This window comes from Calonectris borealis, chromosome 1 (assembly GCF_964195595.1).
Source record: "Calonectris borealis chromosome 1, bCalBor7.hap1.2, whole genome shotgun sequence".
Lineage (NCBI taxonomy): Eukaryota > Metazoa > Chordata > Aves > Procellariiformes > Procellariidae > Calonectris > Calonectris borealis.
In genome coordinates, this window is record NC_134312.1 from 212,103,461 (window position 1) to 212,118,414 (window position 14,954).

General features: G+C 45.4%; 1 protein-coding gene across 1 annotated transcript; it reads right to left on the bottom strand.

Annotated features, from left to right (window-relative positions):
• Positions 1-5,994: 5,994 nt before the first annotated feature.
• Positions 5,995-14,283, bottom strand: PRSS23 (serine protease 23). Its single transcript, XM_075140495.1, has 2 exons — positions 14,195-14,283; positions 5,995-9,167 (listed from the first exon to the last, which is right to left on the bottom strand). Exon 2 carries the CDS (start codon positions 9,152-9,154, stop codon positions 8,036-8,038), a length of 1,119 nt encoding a protein of 372 aa, XP_074996596.1. The 5' UTR covers positions 9,155-9,167; positions 14,195-14,283; the 3' UTR covers positions 5,995-8,035.
• Positions 14,284-14,954: the final 671 nt, after the last annotated feature.

Sequence of the window (14,954 nt, forward strand, 5' to 3'; positions counted from 1 at the left end):
CCTGAGTGCTGGAGATCCCCCCGAGGCTGTGGCAGAGGCAAGGTGGTGATGCAGGGAACTGTGCCCCTCTCATCAGTGGCAGCTCCGAAATAGTGGGGTTGGGTGACCTCGTACCGACGATACTCGTAACTTTGATTCCTGATTTAACTCTTGGGTTCAAATATGCAAAATATTTCATACCCCAAATGGAGGATTTCTACTAAAGCCTTCCATAAACTGACTTCACAGACTGTTTTTGTAATCTTTCCAGATTGAAAGAGTCAAAACTGGGAGGAAAAAGAGGGCAACACTATTTTTTATGGGGCAAAAGAAAAGATTCTTCTACTTCCAGATGTCTCACAGCCCTTTCAAGTGTAGAGGAAGATATTTTGACAGCAGATTTTATGCTTCTTGGCTTCAGAATCACATCAAAATTGCGTTTTATCTGACATCAAAAGAATGAGCTGTTTTATCATCATGACGATGCTAAAGATCTCGCGTCTGCTCAGATTAGTAACAATGCAAATAAGGCAGCTATAGAGAATAAAAAAAATCACAGTTGTGTCCTTAGGCTTTATCTGTGGTTTATCAGCTTCTAAACAATCAGCTATATGAAGAAAGAGAACCAATACAGTGTTTATGTTCCAGATTAGAGCTTAATAAAAATGAATGTATACAGCTTTTTCCTAAGTTTGAAACGTAGATAATTTTGAGATTTTGTCCCATAAGACCCCCAATTATTTTGATAATATTACACTAAAAGCTATGCCCCCAAACTGTAATCTTAATTGAAGTATTTCTTTCTGGTGAACATTAAAATAAAGATTAAAGTGAGCATGATGAAATAGGCCATCTATTTTGCACATAATTTATTGCAGATTTTTAGCATTGCTCAAGCAACGATTTAATTTATAGTAATCAGTTTTGGGGAACCTCATCTAACTGGATTTCAGCAAAGCAATTGAAATGGTGCCATGTAGGGAATTATTAGCAAACGGGTCTGGCTGAAGCAGAGACAAAAGATGCTGAAAGGGGAACCATCAGGGTAGAGGGAGGTTACAAGCGCAGTTTCTCAAGTATCACTCTTAGCCAGTCTTAACTAAATATATTCACCAGCAACATTTGCACAAGAAGAAGGAGCACATTAATGAAATTTGCTGATGACACAAAGCTGGGAAGAGCAGCAGAACGTCTCAGAGGAAGAACTCGGGGAGCCGATTACTGAGAAATACCCTAAAGATATTTCATTATACAAAGCTTAAGATCATGCACGTAAAAGGGGATTGTGTTTCCTGAATGAGGTCTGGTGGAAACAAGGAGACAGAAAGTCTGTTTTTACGGTGAAGCCTGAGGAATGCCGATTTCCAATGCAGATGTCCCCCCAGTACCTACAAGCTTGGGTCCAGCCCAGGCAGCTTAGGTTTTTAGCACTGGCAACAACGGCCGTGGCCACAGGTACTTAGAAAAAATACGAGTATTTCTGGGTACCCATTTGTACACAGTTACTTCATTGGTACTGTGAACTGAACACATCTCATAGCTTCTTTCAGATTATTCTTTTGTTTTTTATTCTTCTTCTTGTTAAATAATTACTTCCCGCAGGAGGCAGGAGGCAGGTATTGAGTGGTTCGTCCATAACGGTGGGAGCGTGGCAATCCCCCTCCCGCTCGGCTGCCACAGAGACATCTCTGAGGACGGGGAGGAGTCCTGCCGAGCAAAGCTGCTCTCCTTCCACCTGCAGAGCTCACTCAGCCTGACCTTTATTTCAGGGAAAACACATTTCAGAGTTATCCGCGCATCTGGTGCGTTCCCAGCATGAAGGGTTGCTTTTCCCCCACCCACGCGCTCTGGGAAAGACTTTCCTGCCCTTTCATTGCCCACAATGATCCCTCAGAAGGGCAGGCTGGAGAGAAGTGCTCCCACATGACTGCTGACATTTAAACCGTGCGGCAGATCCCTTTGCGCACGGATCCTGCTCCCACCCAACACAATAGCAGACTTTGGTGAGTGCGGGATGAAGCCCAGTGTGACATTTTCTTCCACCCCACGCTTCTTTGCTGAGTGAAGCTTTTGTGAGACGGCGGAGGCCAGAAAGCCCCTGTCATTCCACCTGTTTCTGTAGCCTCTGGTCCCACGGCCAGTTGACCCTGCACTGCAGGGACCTCCTCTCGTGGTGTGTACCTCCTCACACGGTGTGTACCTCCTGACACGGTGTGTATCTCCTCTCATGGTGCATACCTCCTCACATGGTGCGTACCTCCTCACGTGGTGCATATCTCCTCATGTGGTGCATATCTCCTCACGTGCTCCTTTCCCCACCAACAACAAAACAAGCCCCTATGTGCTCCATTCAGAATGAACAAGACTGCAATAAATTCAGGTAAAACATGACTTTTGGACAAGAGAATTTTGTTGAATGCTGTTGATAAGCTGTAATATCATCTTCCAAGCAAGGACACCATCCTCCTTCCCACGGGGACCAGAACACCACCATGGGAAAAGTTAACTGAAGCAGGGTCTGACTGAAAATGCATTAGAAAAATAGCCTTTTATAGCAATTCACAGAAACCAAAGCTTTGTTGAAACAACCTGATTTCAAACAAGTTTTTATCAGAAAGGTTTCTTTGACCCAGATGGAAATTTTTGGTCAAAACCAAAGCAAGTGCCACCTGCCTGTCCCAGAATGATAAGAACAGCCAAGCCATGGGGTAGGCACCCTCTTTGCAGCAGGAAAGTGCAAACATATCTGTGGAATAGGTTTTCTGAAGTGCACCGATCCCCCCATTTTTAAGGATCTCCATTCTTTTTCATCACGGGAAGCTTTCTTTACCAAGGATGGGCAGGAACAGATAAAGAAGGATGGAGGCAGTGGGAAAATACCAAAAAGGAACTGTTTTCTAGCTAGCTCAGGTTTAAACTCATCTAAACTACCCCATTTAAATCTAGCCCTTTCTGTTGAAAGGCAAATATATGTTCAAATACATGATGGCAAATATAGTTCAACTTCAGCTTAGAAGTGGGACTTTATGTTCGACAAGCCTTTAATGAACTTTTGCAAATGTGAACATTTTTGTCCTCTTCTGACCCGCCCATAGCAGTAAATACATCTGGTTTCACAGGTAAGGTGATGCAGAAACAATAATCTAAATCCTCATTAAATTAACTTCTTCCTGTATGCAACCTGTGGTAAATCACCAAATCTATGATAATGAGGCATAAAATAGTTATAGGAAATTGTTTAGGATAAGCTGGAAAAATTTATTATATCTTATTACTGCTGTCACTCCAATAAGAGCTAACAACCTTCATACTCCCATCACATGTCAGTATTTCATGAACACGCTCTTTGTGTTGGAGTTGGCCAGGCTTGCCAGACAAACACTCTCTCCTCACCAAATCGGCATGAATGGTGATTTCCAAAACTGAAATGAGTGTAAAAGAGCAAATGTCAGTTAACAGGTATCAGATATTTTCATTATATGTGCTACTTAAATGGAGTATTTTATAGCATGATCATTTGCTTGGTGAAGTAATAGAAGTGTTTAACTTCTTGTAGATCTCTGCTGATGCATACTTACCGCTTAAAGGGAATTTATTGTAAAAAAAATAAACATTGTCCATGAAATGTTTGCAGATGAATATTCATTGTCTCCCCTTGAGCCACAATCACTTTATTACTGTTAGAGATCCTTAGATAGAAAACAGTGTGAGCCTGCTTCATGACTCAACCTATTCCCGTTCAGTTCAAAATCAATCCACACACAAAGCATCACTGATAATTTTATCCTGGGAATAATCAGTGTTGATAATCATGTTTGGGGCATGCTAAGACGTTTCTCTTCTCTTGTTTAATCATTTACCTATAAAAGCCCACACTACCTTTAACAGCAGGCACAATGCACATGCAACCTAACAGTCACCATGTGAGACAGGAAAAAACATCTTCTGGGTGGAAAAGATCAAGTTCCTAATTCTAACATCACTGATTTATGCTTTTCCTATGTACCTATAGACAAGTCACACTCTAAACATCTCATATGTGCTGCACACTGGCTTCAGATCTGGTATTTACGCAGTCATTTTAAGAGGCTTATTTTACTTCAGCTCATTAGTTTTTCTTTTATACCTAGCAGAACAGGGAATGGAAACGAACAGTATTATTCATAAAAACCCTACACACATGCATATCCATACGTGTGCATATATACACAGCGACCGACTCACTAGGAATCTTGCTGCTGTGATACGAATCACATTGCCCTTTCCCTCTTTGCTGCTTTTCTCTGTCCACGCTTCCTTTTTACTCCAGGAAAGCAAAGAAGTTTTAACCCACCCATCGTACTTTATCCACTCTTTGAAAGCTTCTCTCCTCGAGGCCTGTGCATATTGCATTGGCACGCTACCAAAACCCGCTAACAAATGGCAGATTAAGTGGAAACACGGAAAAGAATTTCAAGCATGTATTATACTTGCTTGGAGTTCAGCGTGCAACTTTTAAGATGAGGGCTGCCCTCTAAACAGGCAGGCCTGGGAATTCGGTTGCAAACCAATTACAGATGCAAGGAAAATACCTTTCCTCTGAGAACGAAACGTGATGATATTCTGCAGTCTTCGGTAGGCTAAGTTCACTGTGTGCTCTGGAAGAGCTCAGCATGGTCTGTGCTTTCTCGAGACCTCACTTTCCGTCCCCAGCACTGTTCTCCGAGGGAGTTATATCATATTAACTAGAAGTTTTCTTATGTCAGCCTCTTGAAGATGCAGGAGCAGAAGACTGTAATCGTTTCCATTCACAACCAAAACAGCCCCTTTATACCCATCTGCTGTTCTGCTTAAGATATGAGAATAATGAGGCACTCGACTCAGTTCTGCAGATTATCAGCAGTCATAATCAGCCGGACAATGAAATTTCTAGTGTCGTGCCTGGATATAGTTACTTGTGTTCCCTTGATGAGCTATGCTGGCTGCATGGCTATCTTTCTCATGGTTTAAGGGTCTGGTTTTAAAAAAGCCCTGTTTACAGCATCAAAGCAAATATACTCAGAATGCAATTTCCAAACCTGCCTAGCAATGGCCCAGCCCCACTCCGAATGGACAGGCTGGCAAAGTCACCACCGAGTCAGGCGGGTGCAGTGAAACAATGTTGAGCTTTAGCACAACAATTCTGCCCATGTTATCTGAGATTTCCTTTTCTTTCCAAAAACAATTTGGAATGTTTGCATAGGGTGTACAGTAGAAAGAGACTCTCCCACCCCTGATTACACTAAACTTGCTGCATACTTTTTTTTTAAAAAAAAAACTTGCTCACATTAGTCTAGCTCATTTGCCTTCTGCACAACTCCACTCCGCCAGTCATCTCGAGAAGATAAAAGATCTCAGTCTGCAGTCCAACGAAGCAGTTGAGAACATATGACAGTGGATGGGAAATACATCCCATAAGCCAGGACTGTTGTTCTCATGCCCACATGACGTAGCGTGCACATCCAGAAATCAGGAAAAGTGTATGGACAGCAATTCCCAAATCAAAAAGTAGAACATTTCTGTACTCCAGTGTTCCTCAAAAAAATGTGGGTCTCACTGTTGGCTTCAGAGGAACTTTTTTCTTACTGTATCAACTAAAAGAAAAAGAAGATGGACCCGATTTATGACCTTATACCGACTGGTTCAAATTCCTTCATAGTTTATTGACCCTGAAGTTAATAAAAAAAATGTGACTCTTTAGTCTAATAGGTTATTTTCAGCTTTAACTAATCTGAGCTCATGACTGGCTTTGGAACTGCAACAATTATATGAAAGCTAAGATTGATTATTACCGTTCAAAGACAGAGTAATTAAGCCTACTGAAAAAAAAATTAAATTACTTCTATAACAGGTGGGGACAAAGGAAAACTGAAGGAAAATAAACAGCATTGAGGATATTAATACATCTGTTCTGTATCTAAAAGTCCTTCCCAATAAGTAACTGAAACGAGATTGAAAGTGCAACGCAAGTATAGTACAAATACAAGAATGTCTGCATTGAAATTCCATAACTTTTCTTTATTCACTGTGATACATTCAAACAAAAGTGCTCCAGATAACAGCCATAAAGTAAAGGAAATTAAAATAAAAAGGCAGAAAAAGACCATCAGATACATATGGTGATTACTCATATTTCAAAGCATTAGTAACTGCTTGTATCTGAGTGCACCAAAAGCCCACATGAGGGTCCATGTTTTTGTACGCTGCACCTATAAAAATAATAATCATCGGCAGCTCTAGCAAAAAATGTTTTTCAGAACTAGAGCCAAAGCCATCACAAAGATAAAGCACCATCAGGCATATGTTTACAAATGCCATAGTAATTAGTAGACTGTAAGAAAGGCTTAGCTGAATTAACATTTTCCTTGTATAGCATAGGGAAGCTCTGCTTAGATTCATTCCTTCCCAGCTCTGCCATGTCACACCAGGGACTTGCGTTTACCCCACAAATCAAGCGCCACGGGCAACTTGGTAAGCTTCAGGAGACAGTGAGAGATGGATGGAAGAGAAACTGGAACTGGAGCCAGTGTCTATCCTCCTATTTAAAAAAATAATATTGGCATGGCAGCATGTACTTAACCATGTTACTGCAATACAGTGGCAAATCCACCTGAGAAACACTGCCTGTACAGATCACGTGGACTTCCCAATGCTGTTTGCCGAGCTAGAAGTATTTGGCTGCACTGATTTTACCTACAAAAGACAGTTCTTATTCTAAACTCCAATTCTGCCATGGTAAAAATGTAAGTCACTTATCTATAAGAGACAGCAGAGCATCACTTCATAGCAAACTCAGATTGCACACTATAATGTGGCTCTACTCCAGCTGCAGAGTTACTGAACTGTGCATTTGCCAAGAATTATTTGTAACTCAACAATTTGATCGGGAGGAGGATTCCTGTCCCAAACAACACAAGAAACGGAAGTCAAGATGCCATACAAATTACACTGTCAAAGAGACACGATAGAGAGACACTTATAAATCTAGGGTCCCTCTACCTGGTGTCTTTTTAGGTAGAACAGCATGGATCTTCAACAAAAAGGGGGAAAACTCAGTAGAACCCTTGTTCTGCTCTCCCCTTTACCTGCTTTGCAGGCAGCAATTCAGATGGCCAGCAAGACAGGCTTCCCCTCTGAAAATCTGAGCTGCTGACATGGATTTTCCTTAAAAGATCTAAGTAGGTCATAACAGAAAACAAGCCTCTGTCCCCATACGCTTTCTATAATAGTATATTCATAGGGATCCTGCTAGGTGTAAGGCTATGCCCCAGCTGCTATAAAGATTTAAGCCCATGTATGATTTGTGTTTCCCAAAGCAGGGTGCAATGGCACTGCTCATATCACCAACATCATCTTCACAGTCAAGTCCTTGCAACATCAAGGTCTGTTTGCTCAAAAAGCATTTTTCTTAACTATGTTACTAATAAAGTCTCAAATCACTCAGGCCGAAAGAAGGTTAGAAGTGTTATGCGGTTATTTACCATTTGTGTGGCATTCATCTGCCACAGCGCACGCTTTGCCCTTTTCACACTCCCTTTCTCATGCAGGAACACAAAGCTGTAATGTTTGGGTTGCAAACACCATTAAATGCCCCTCTTCAGCCCCCAACAGCATAGAGATATTTTCTTTTAAAAGTTCAGATCAAAGCATTTCTACTAATCCTAGGATTTATTAAAACAAACATTGTAGGCATGAGATAGTCAACAGTGTCCCTTTTATAAGATTCTTTGGAGACGGTTCTGATTTCGTACTGTTTACTGATCCGCCCCTAATTAATCTTCAGTTGCTCAGCTGCAAATTCAGCAAGTCCACCTGCTCCTTCCCCACCCAGCAGACGTTCCTTTCTCCCCAGTTTCGAGCTGTAATGACAGCACCACACAGCCCCTGTCCCGAGAACAAGGTGGCTTGCTTGAAAAGCTATATATCACATCCCGATGTTACAAGATCGTATCACACACATTTGCAGCAGAAGTCTAGCCTTTCCTCAGATGAGTAATTAAAACCAGTCATTAAGTGCTTTCGAGGAATTTCATTGTCTTTATCCCTCCCTGCAGTCAAGGTAGTTGCCTTTGATCCAGTAACAGATCTGTGCATATTTGAGGGGTGTGATGCGAACAGCTACATTGAAATCCTGTGGGGTGCCGTTCATGTCCACCCACTGATGGCCTGAAAATATTCCAATAATTTTACGCTCCCATTTGTGATTCTGCCTCTTCCACATCCTCACGTACACCCCAGATCCACTCGCACCCGGCTGGGCATCGCACTGCTGGTACAACAGGTCATACGTTTCATCTTTGACATCACAGAAACGGTAAACCAGGTTTCCTGGACGATCATTGTCGTAACCAGAGAAGTGAATCCTCCCTCCAGGCAAGTGTCTTGCTGGTGGGCTCACACCTATCTTCATAAACTTTCTTTTATGAGGCTTCTTGAGCTCCAGTAGGGCATAGTCATAATCCATTCCAATGTCATTGGCATTGCCTTTGATCCATCCTTTGGGGACATGTGTCCGTTTCACTCGGATCCACTGGAATTTCATTTTCTCAGGCATTGCTGAGTTGGTGATATTGGCCCCTTTGCTGCCATCTTTCAGTTTGGGCTTTAGGAAGCCCACCCGCAGCTTCTGAGCTCCTTTGACATAACTCTTGCCATCATGGATACAATGAGCGGCAGTAAGAACATGCTTTTCAGCCACTAGTGTCCCTGTGCAACCTGTAGAGAGCTTCACCGATGTGGAGAATGGGTAATTCAACAAGAAGTCTTTCCCAAAAATGCTAAACCTGCTGTCATAGCCATAGATCTGCCTCTTAGTTCGAGATTTGCCGTGAGACCCATCACCGCTGCTGCTCAGAATATATATGCCCACTTCAGTTTCAGTGAGGCTACCGTTAGCGTACAAGGTTTCATAGGACAGGTAGTTCTTCACTTCTTCATAAGTTGGCAGCGGAGAACTTTTGTGGCACGCTGGGCCACAGGGAGATACCACTTCCAGTCTGGCTTCAGCATCAAACTGCGGCTTGTCCAAGTTAAGGGTAGACTGTGGCAGGATAACTGGAACTCTGTAAGATGGCCAAGTTGGCTTCCAGTGAGAACTGGAGGGCATCACATCTTTAGCAGCACACAAAAGGAGGATTAAAGTGGACAAGCCTGCCATTCTGAACGCCGGTCTGTGGAAAGCAAAAGGAAGTCCAGTTACTCACCCAAACATGTTGCAAGATTAATCTACCTTGCTAAGTAATGGCTTGCTAACCAAGTATAATATAATAAGGGTCAAGCGATTTGAATGGAGCCAACTACCATTAAGTTCTTCAGGCTTCTCAGCATTTAATACCTTAACATGTATCCTAAAACAAGTGTCCCAGGTTAACCCTCAGATGTGCTGAGCCACCAACTCCCAGTTGACATCAGTGGGAAGTTGTCTTCACATGGTGTAAAGAAAATCCAAACTCGGTGTAAATTCCTGCATTCAGAAACCATAGCTCCTGCAAAGAGTAAACGTGTCTTGCTGCAGCTAGATTACAGCATTCCCTGAAACCTCCCACTACCCTCTGACTCCACTGAGAGAGGTCCTTAAATCACCTCACACTGTTCGCTGTCTCAGCCAGAGACATCAAGCTGATGGTCGGAACAGGCAGGTGGGCAAAGAAGGTAACCTGAACAGGAGCTGGGTTGCAGAACGTGACCGCACGGGAGAGTCGCTTCCCCTCGCGACTCGTACCAGAGGAAGGTTTCTGCTCCACGTAGCATTCGCTGTCCCCTAGGCTTACATGAGAAAGGGTGATGTGATCACACGAGGGCAGCTAATGAAGTAAGTTTACAATTCTTGAGGGAATTTTCACTTAACATACTGGCTTATTCCCTTATCAACTCAATTAATTAGAAATGCAAACCAACCGCCTCTGAGCACAGGGAGACAAATGGGACTGTAAATGTGTTTATGAACCACAGGCAGAGTGCCTCAGACTGCACAGAACAGCGTGCACTAGTACTGTGTCAAGAAAACGTGTAACTTTAGTTTATTTGAAAATTAGCCATACAGCTGAATCGCTGCAGGAGGCATTGCGCCCTGGGCAGGAAGGCAGGCAGGATCTCCCTCATACAAAGATTATTCAAACAAAACTTCACAATTGTGTTGAGCTTACACATATTTAAAACCCTGCTGAGGTTACACTGATCACAACTGCACGATCATTCCTGAAATACCTCAAACGAGTAAACCAAAGCAAATCACGCAGGAGATGACCACAGCTATCTAAGAATAAAAAAGAAAAATCCTCTCTCCACGCTTTTTGTAGGAATACTCCATCCCTAAGCTGCACCAAAAAAGACTTCAAAAGCTACAGACTGCTGAAGTCTGAACGTGTCCAACTCAAATATTGGGCCTGGATTCTTCCATTGTTGGTAGCCCCCTCTTTGGGAATGGAGGCTATAATTAAAGCACACAATGTACAAAATATCAACTGACTCATGCAGGATATCAAAACATTTCCATTCTAAAAAATAGATGTAGAGGAACAGAGCTGATGCTACTGATGCCCACAGAGGCAGGTACTGACTCTTCCAGAAGCGACTAGACATTCTGTTGGTAATTTTTTCATTAACAAACAGGACATCTTTAAAGGGATGTATCTTTTTCTAGAAGGGCTAAACTCTATAGAATGTGTTGGTTCACACCTAACAGGCAAGTCATGCTGGAAAATACAGGTCATTTTAAACATGAAGCAGAATTGTGTAATTTTGGATGTCCCAAAATTGGAAAATACTTGCTTATGTATTCAAGGAAAACCATCAGCTCCTCTGGCTCCTTCCATGGCAGAGATTAACATTTGATGTGGCTGGGTTTTGCAAGCTATCAAATAAGATATAGTCTCACGTTGGTATAAGGATGGCTCAGGGAACACATGCTGTATATCAAATACACTCGTTGTATAACAGTGATTGGGAAAACATAGAAAAAGAAGGTAACGGGGACAAATGACACCACTCCATCCCCACAAAGACAATATACACTAGCATAAGTCAACTGTTAACTTTCCTACCTGTGACAGCGAGGACTGTACACAGAAATGTTTACTGGTCTCAGTTAGAAGCTGAGAACACACTAAATCACAGTTATACTGCGCATCTGGTAGCAGATCCCATCATTAAGAGTAGGTATTTATAAGCACTCTCCTCTCATCTGCTTCACACCGAAGTTATTCCTACAAATTACATTTGAAGCTTTCCTGATAGAGGGAATCTCTGTCTAAATTGCAGCACTCACGCCACTCCTTGGATCTAAAAATCATTCATGTGAACTGAGCCAATGCTGGCCTTTGGCTGGTTTATTTAGCTGGCAGGCGAAAATCGTAAGTGTCTTGTCAGTCTTTATTTGCACAAGCAGCAAGATTCCCTCGTGCCCGTCAGCGCAGCGACCTGATGAAGGGACTGCCTGCCCAACAGCTTCTCTGCTTCCTCCGAGAGCATCATCGGGGCTGAGAAATTACCTCTCCCTGCAACCTGCCCTCCCTCACCTCCCTGCCACCACCACTGCGGCAACGCCAACGCTTTCCAAGGCAGTTTTAGACAGCAGAGGGCAGCCGCCCAATGAGCCGAACAAGACAGGAGCTGGCACTCAAGTTGGTCCCCAAAAAAGGCTTCAGAAGATCGTATCCGCGCCCGTGCTGTGCTCTGTAGAGCAGTACTCACTTCTCTTCAGGTCTCTGAGCAAGCCTTCCCACACCCCTCCCCTGCTGCCTCTGTGCTATGATCACATTGCAGATATATGGGATAAAAAAGCCTTTCCAGCAGTTACAGAACTTCACTATTATTTAAAATGTTATTAAAACCTAACAATAACATACAGTTATGAGTTTATACCTGATCATAGAAGCTAAACAGTGCTCACAAACCAAGGTATTTACTGAAGTCTTCATAATTATGTCTTATCTAGAGTATATATATTAGTACATAACTGGTACTAAATCAGTTCTGCGCTGCAATAAATAAAATGTCTTATTTATAACAACATGCCAAATTAGTGCACAGTACCTCTTTCTGTGTAGATCCTTCCTCTTTAAAAAATAAAACAGTTAAGCAGAAAAATGAAGGAATTTTAAAAGTAGTCTCAATTTAAAGAGAGACCTACTAGTTAGCCTCTTCTTTCCTTTTCCTTTCTCTTTTCCTTTTTGTTTAAAACAAAAACAAAAAGTTGAAAAAAACCCCAGGGTTAACACTCTCTACGTTCAGCTATTTATTCGTGGGTGACCCTGAAAGATGTTCTCAAACAGAACAAACTGGTAAGAAGCGAGTATTCCCTGAATGGCTATCACAAAACGATACTGAATGAATTACGATGTGCTGCTCTACTGTAGTACAGCTCTTCTGTTTCTATTTAAACTGTGTCATAAACTCAATCCACCCTTTGACTCAGTACAAAGCCCTGCTCTCATATCCAGCCTAGGAACCCCCTAGAAAGCGGTTTGTACATAATCACACTTGCTAATGGCATTAAAATTGTTTAGAGAATAGAAACAGTGACAGCTACCCCGGGGCTCCCCACGCCGCTAAAACACTTTACAGACACATTTCCCTGCCTGCTATGGGCATTCGCGCCTTGAGATAGATGTTGGTGAAAGAGAACTGCCTTGTCCAGGACGGACATGAATAATTTTCTAATAAGCAAGTAATTTTTCTGGAAGAGTTCGCTACTTCGGGGGTGGTTCTTGTAATAGATGGTTAAATAACAATAAATCTTGGAACATGCAGTATGAAAGCCCGTGAAGCGAACAGTCTCCATTACATTTTGAAATGAAGAAAGTTTTTCCACAGTGCTGGAAGCCAGAATGGCAAAAAAACATGGGGGGGGGGGGGGGAAGAAAACCAAGAGAGTAAGAGAGAAAAACCTGCCTCAAACCAAATTATAAAGGTGAACTAAATCACCGTCACTGCCATGCCAAAATACCTCGGCTGCTTTTCTTAGTCACAGAACTTGTTAAAACACAGCAAAAATAATTGAGTCGCGCTTTAAGAATTACAGAAGCCTTACTGCCATTAAAACCTAACATCTCTATTAGCTTGGCTGCGATGCTGAGGGTGGTGTGAGAGTTACACTGCCTTACCCGCCAGCCTGAGGGCTGTCAGAAAAGATGTCTCAGAAAACCTGAAACGAACTTTGATACCGGCAGGCCAAGGCTGTCTGTTAACATATACAACGGGCACTGCGGGTATTTTGACACGTGTGTCAGTGACACACACAGAGGAACGGGATCATATTATGTGTTTACCACTCAGTCCAATTCCTATAGAATAATTTTACTGCCTCCTTTTGCCTTCTTTCCTCTCCTCTTTCTCTCTCCCTGCATGTAAAGCAGCTTTGGTTTCACCGTACAAGAGCAAACTGTGTTAGAGGCAGACAGTGACCGTCAACTGGAATAAAAGGGCAAGCTGTAAGCAAGGACCTGCATCCCCAGGGCTACCAAACCACCGGGGCGATGCACAGCACCGGGGCGGCTGTGCAAGCCGGGTCTCCGGCAGGACCTTACCGACCCCTCGGACCTCGCTCGGGGCTGGAGACGAACAACCGCCACAGGCTCCAGCAATCGCTTCAGTGAAGAGATCGTGAAATAAATGTCTTATAAACCCCAAATACGGATGCTCTCAGTGACGGTGATGAATCAAACTCGAGGACCGCTGCGGCTCAACCGGAGAGCGACTTCTGACGCCTCGCAAGTGCGAAACGCAGCGAAGACGAATTTTTTATCAGCTGTTTCCTCACCAGACGCCCCTTCAAAGTTACTCACCGACACCAGCGAGCGGTGCTTGCCGCTCCGGCCGCCCCAGCGGCGGGGACCCGAGGCGGGGACCAGCGGGGCGAAGCCGCGTTATCCCTTTTGTTTGCCCGCCGCCGGAGAGGCGGCGCCGGGTGCGCTCCCGATGATGCCACCGGGGTTAAAAATTAAGCTCTGCGAAAAGTGCTCGCCCCGAGCCGGGACAGCAGCTCCCGCAGCCCGGCCGGCGGCAGCGCCCGGCGGGGACGGCCGGTGCCCCGCAGCGCCGGCTCCCCTCGGCTCCGCGCCCGCCGGCAGGTGAGGCGCTGGCCCCGGGGCACCGAGGGGCGAGAACGGCGCTCGCCGTCCTCCCCGCCGCCCCTTTGTCCGCCGGGGCGAGCCGCAACCCCGCCGCACCCTCCCGACCGGCGGGACCCGCTACCTACCAGCTCCCCGCCGCGGCGGCTTCTCCGGGAGCCGTCAGGCAGGTGGCGGGGCCGGTCCCATCACTCCCGCCGCCTCCGCGGGGCTCGCGGGCGCCTCCCCGCTCCCTCCCGCCGGGCGCCTTCCCTCAGAGGCGCGCTCCGAGCGGGGCGGAGCGGCGCGGGGCGGAGCGGCGCCTCCCGCAGGTGGCTCCCGCCGCCGAGTCCCGCTCCGCTCCGCAGCGCTCCCGGCGGCGCAGGCGCCCTCCGCCCGTCCCACCGCCCGCCCGCGGCCGCGGGGGCCGCGCCGCCCCGCGCCGGCCGAGGCCGGGGCCGGGGCCGGGGCCGGGGCCGGGGCCGAGGCCGCCTCCGCGCAGGCATACCCCCGCGGGCCGCCGCCCCAGTGCACCCTGTGGGGCGTCACCCCCCTTTTTTCCTCTTATATTGCTATTTTCATTTATTTCCTGAGGGAAACCATATTTTTTCCCTCATCCTTGTTTTTTTTCGCGGTGTCCCAGCACTGCGGGCAGCTCGGGGGCCACCAACCCCTCACCCCAGGCCGCCCTAGGGCCGGGGCAGGAGGTTTCGGGGTATGTTGGTGGCACCTCCGCGGCCTCGAGGGCACCAGGCTCTTTGTCCCCGACGTCTGGGTCCCCAGCGTGGCAGGTCCCTTCTCGGAGGGTCCCCAGGCGTGGGGTGAACCCCCGGGGTCCCTCCTGCCATCGCAGGGCATAAGCGGATGCTCCAGGAGCTCTGCGATCTGTCACCCGTGTTGCCTCATCAG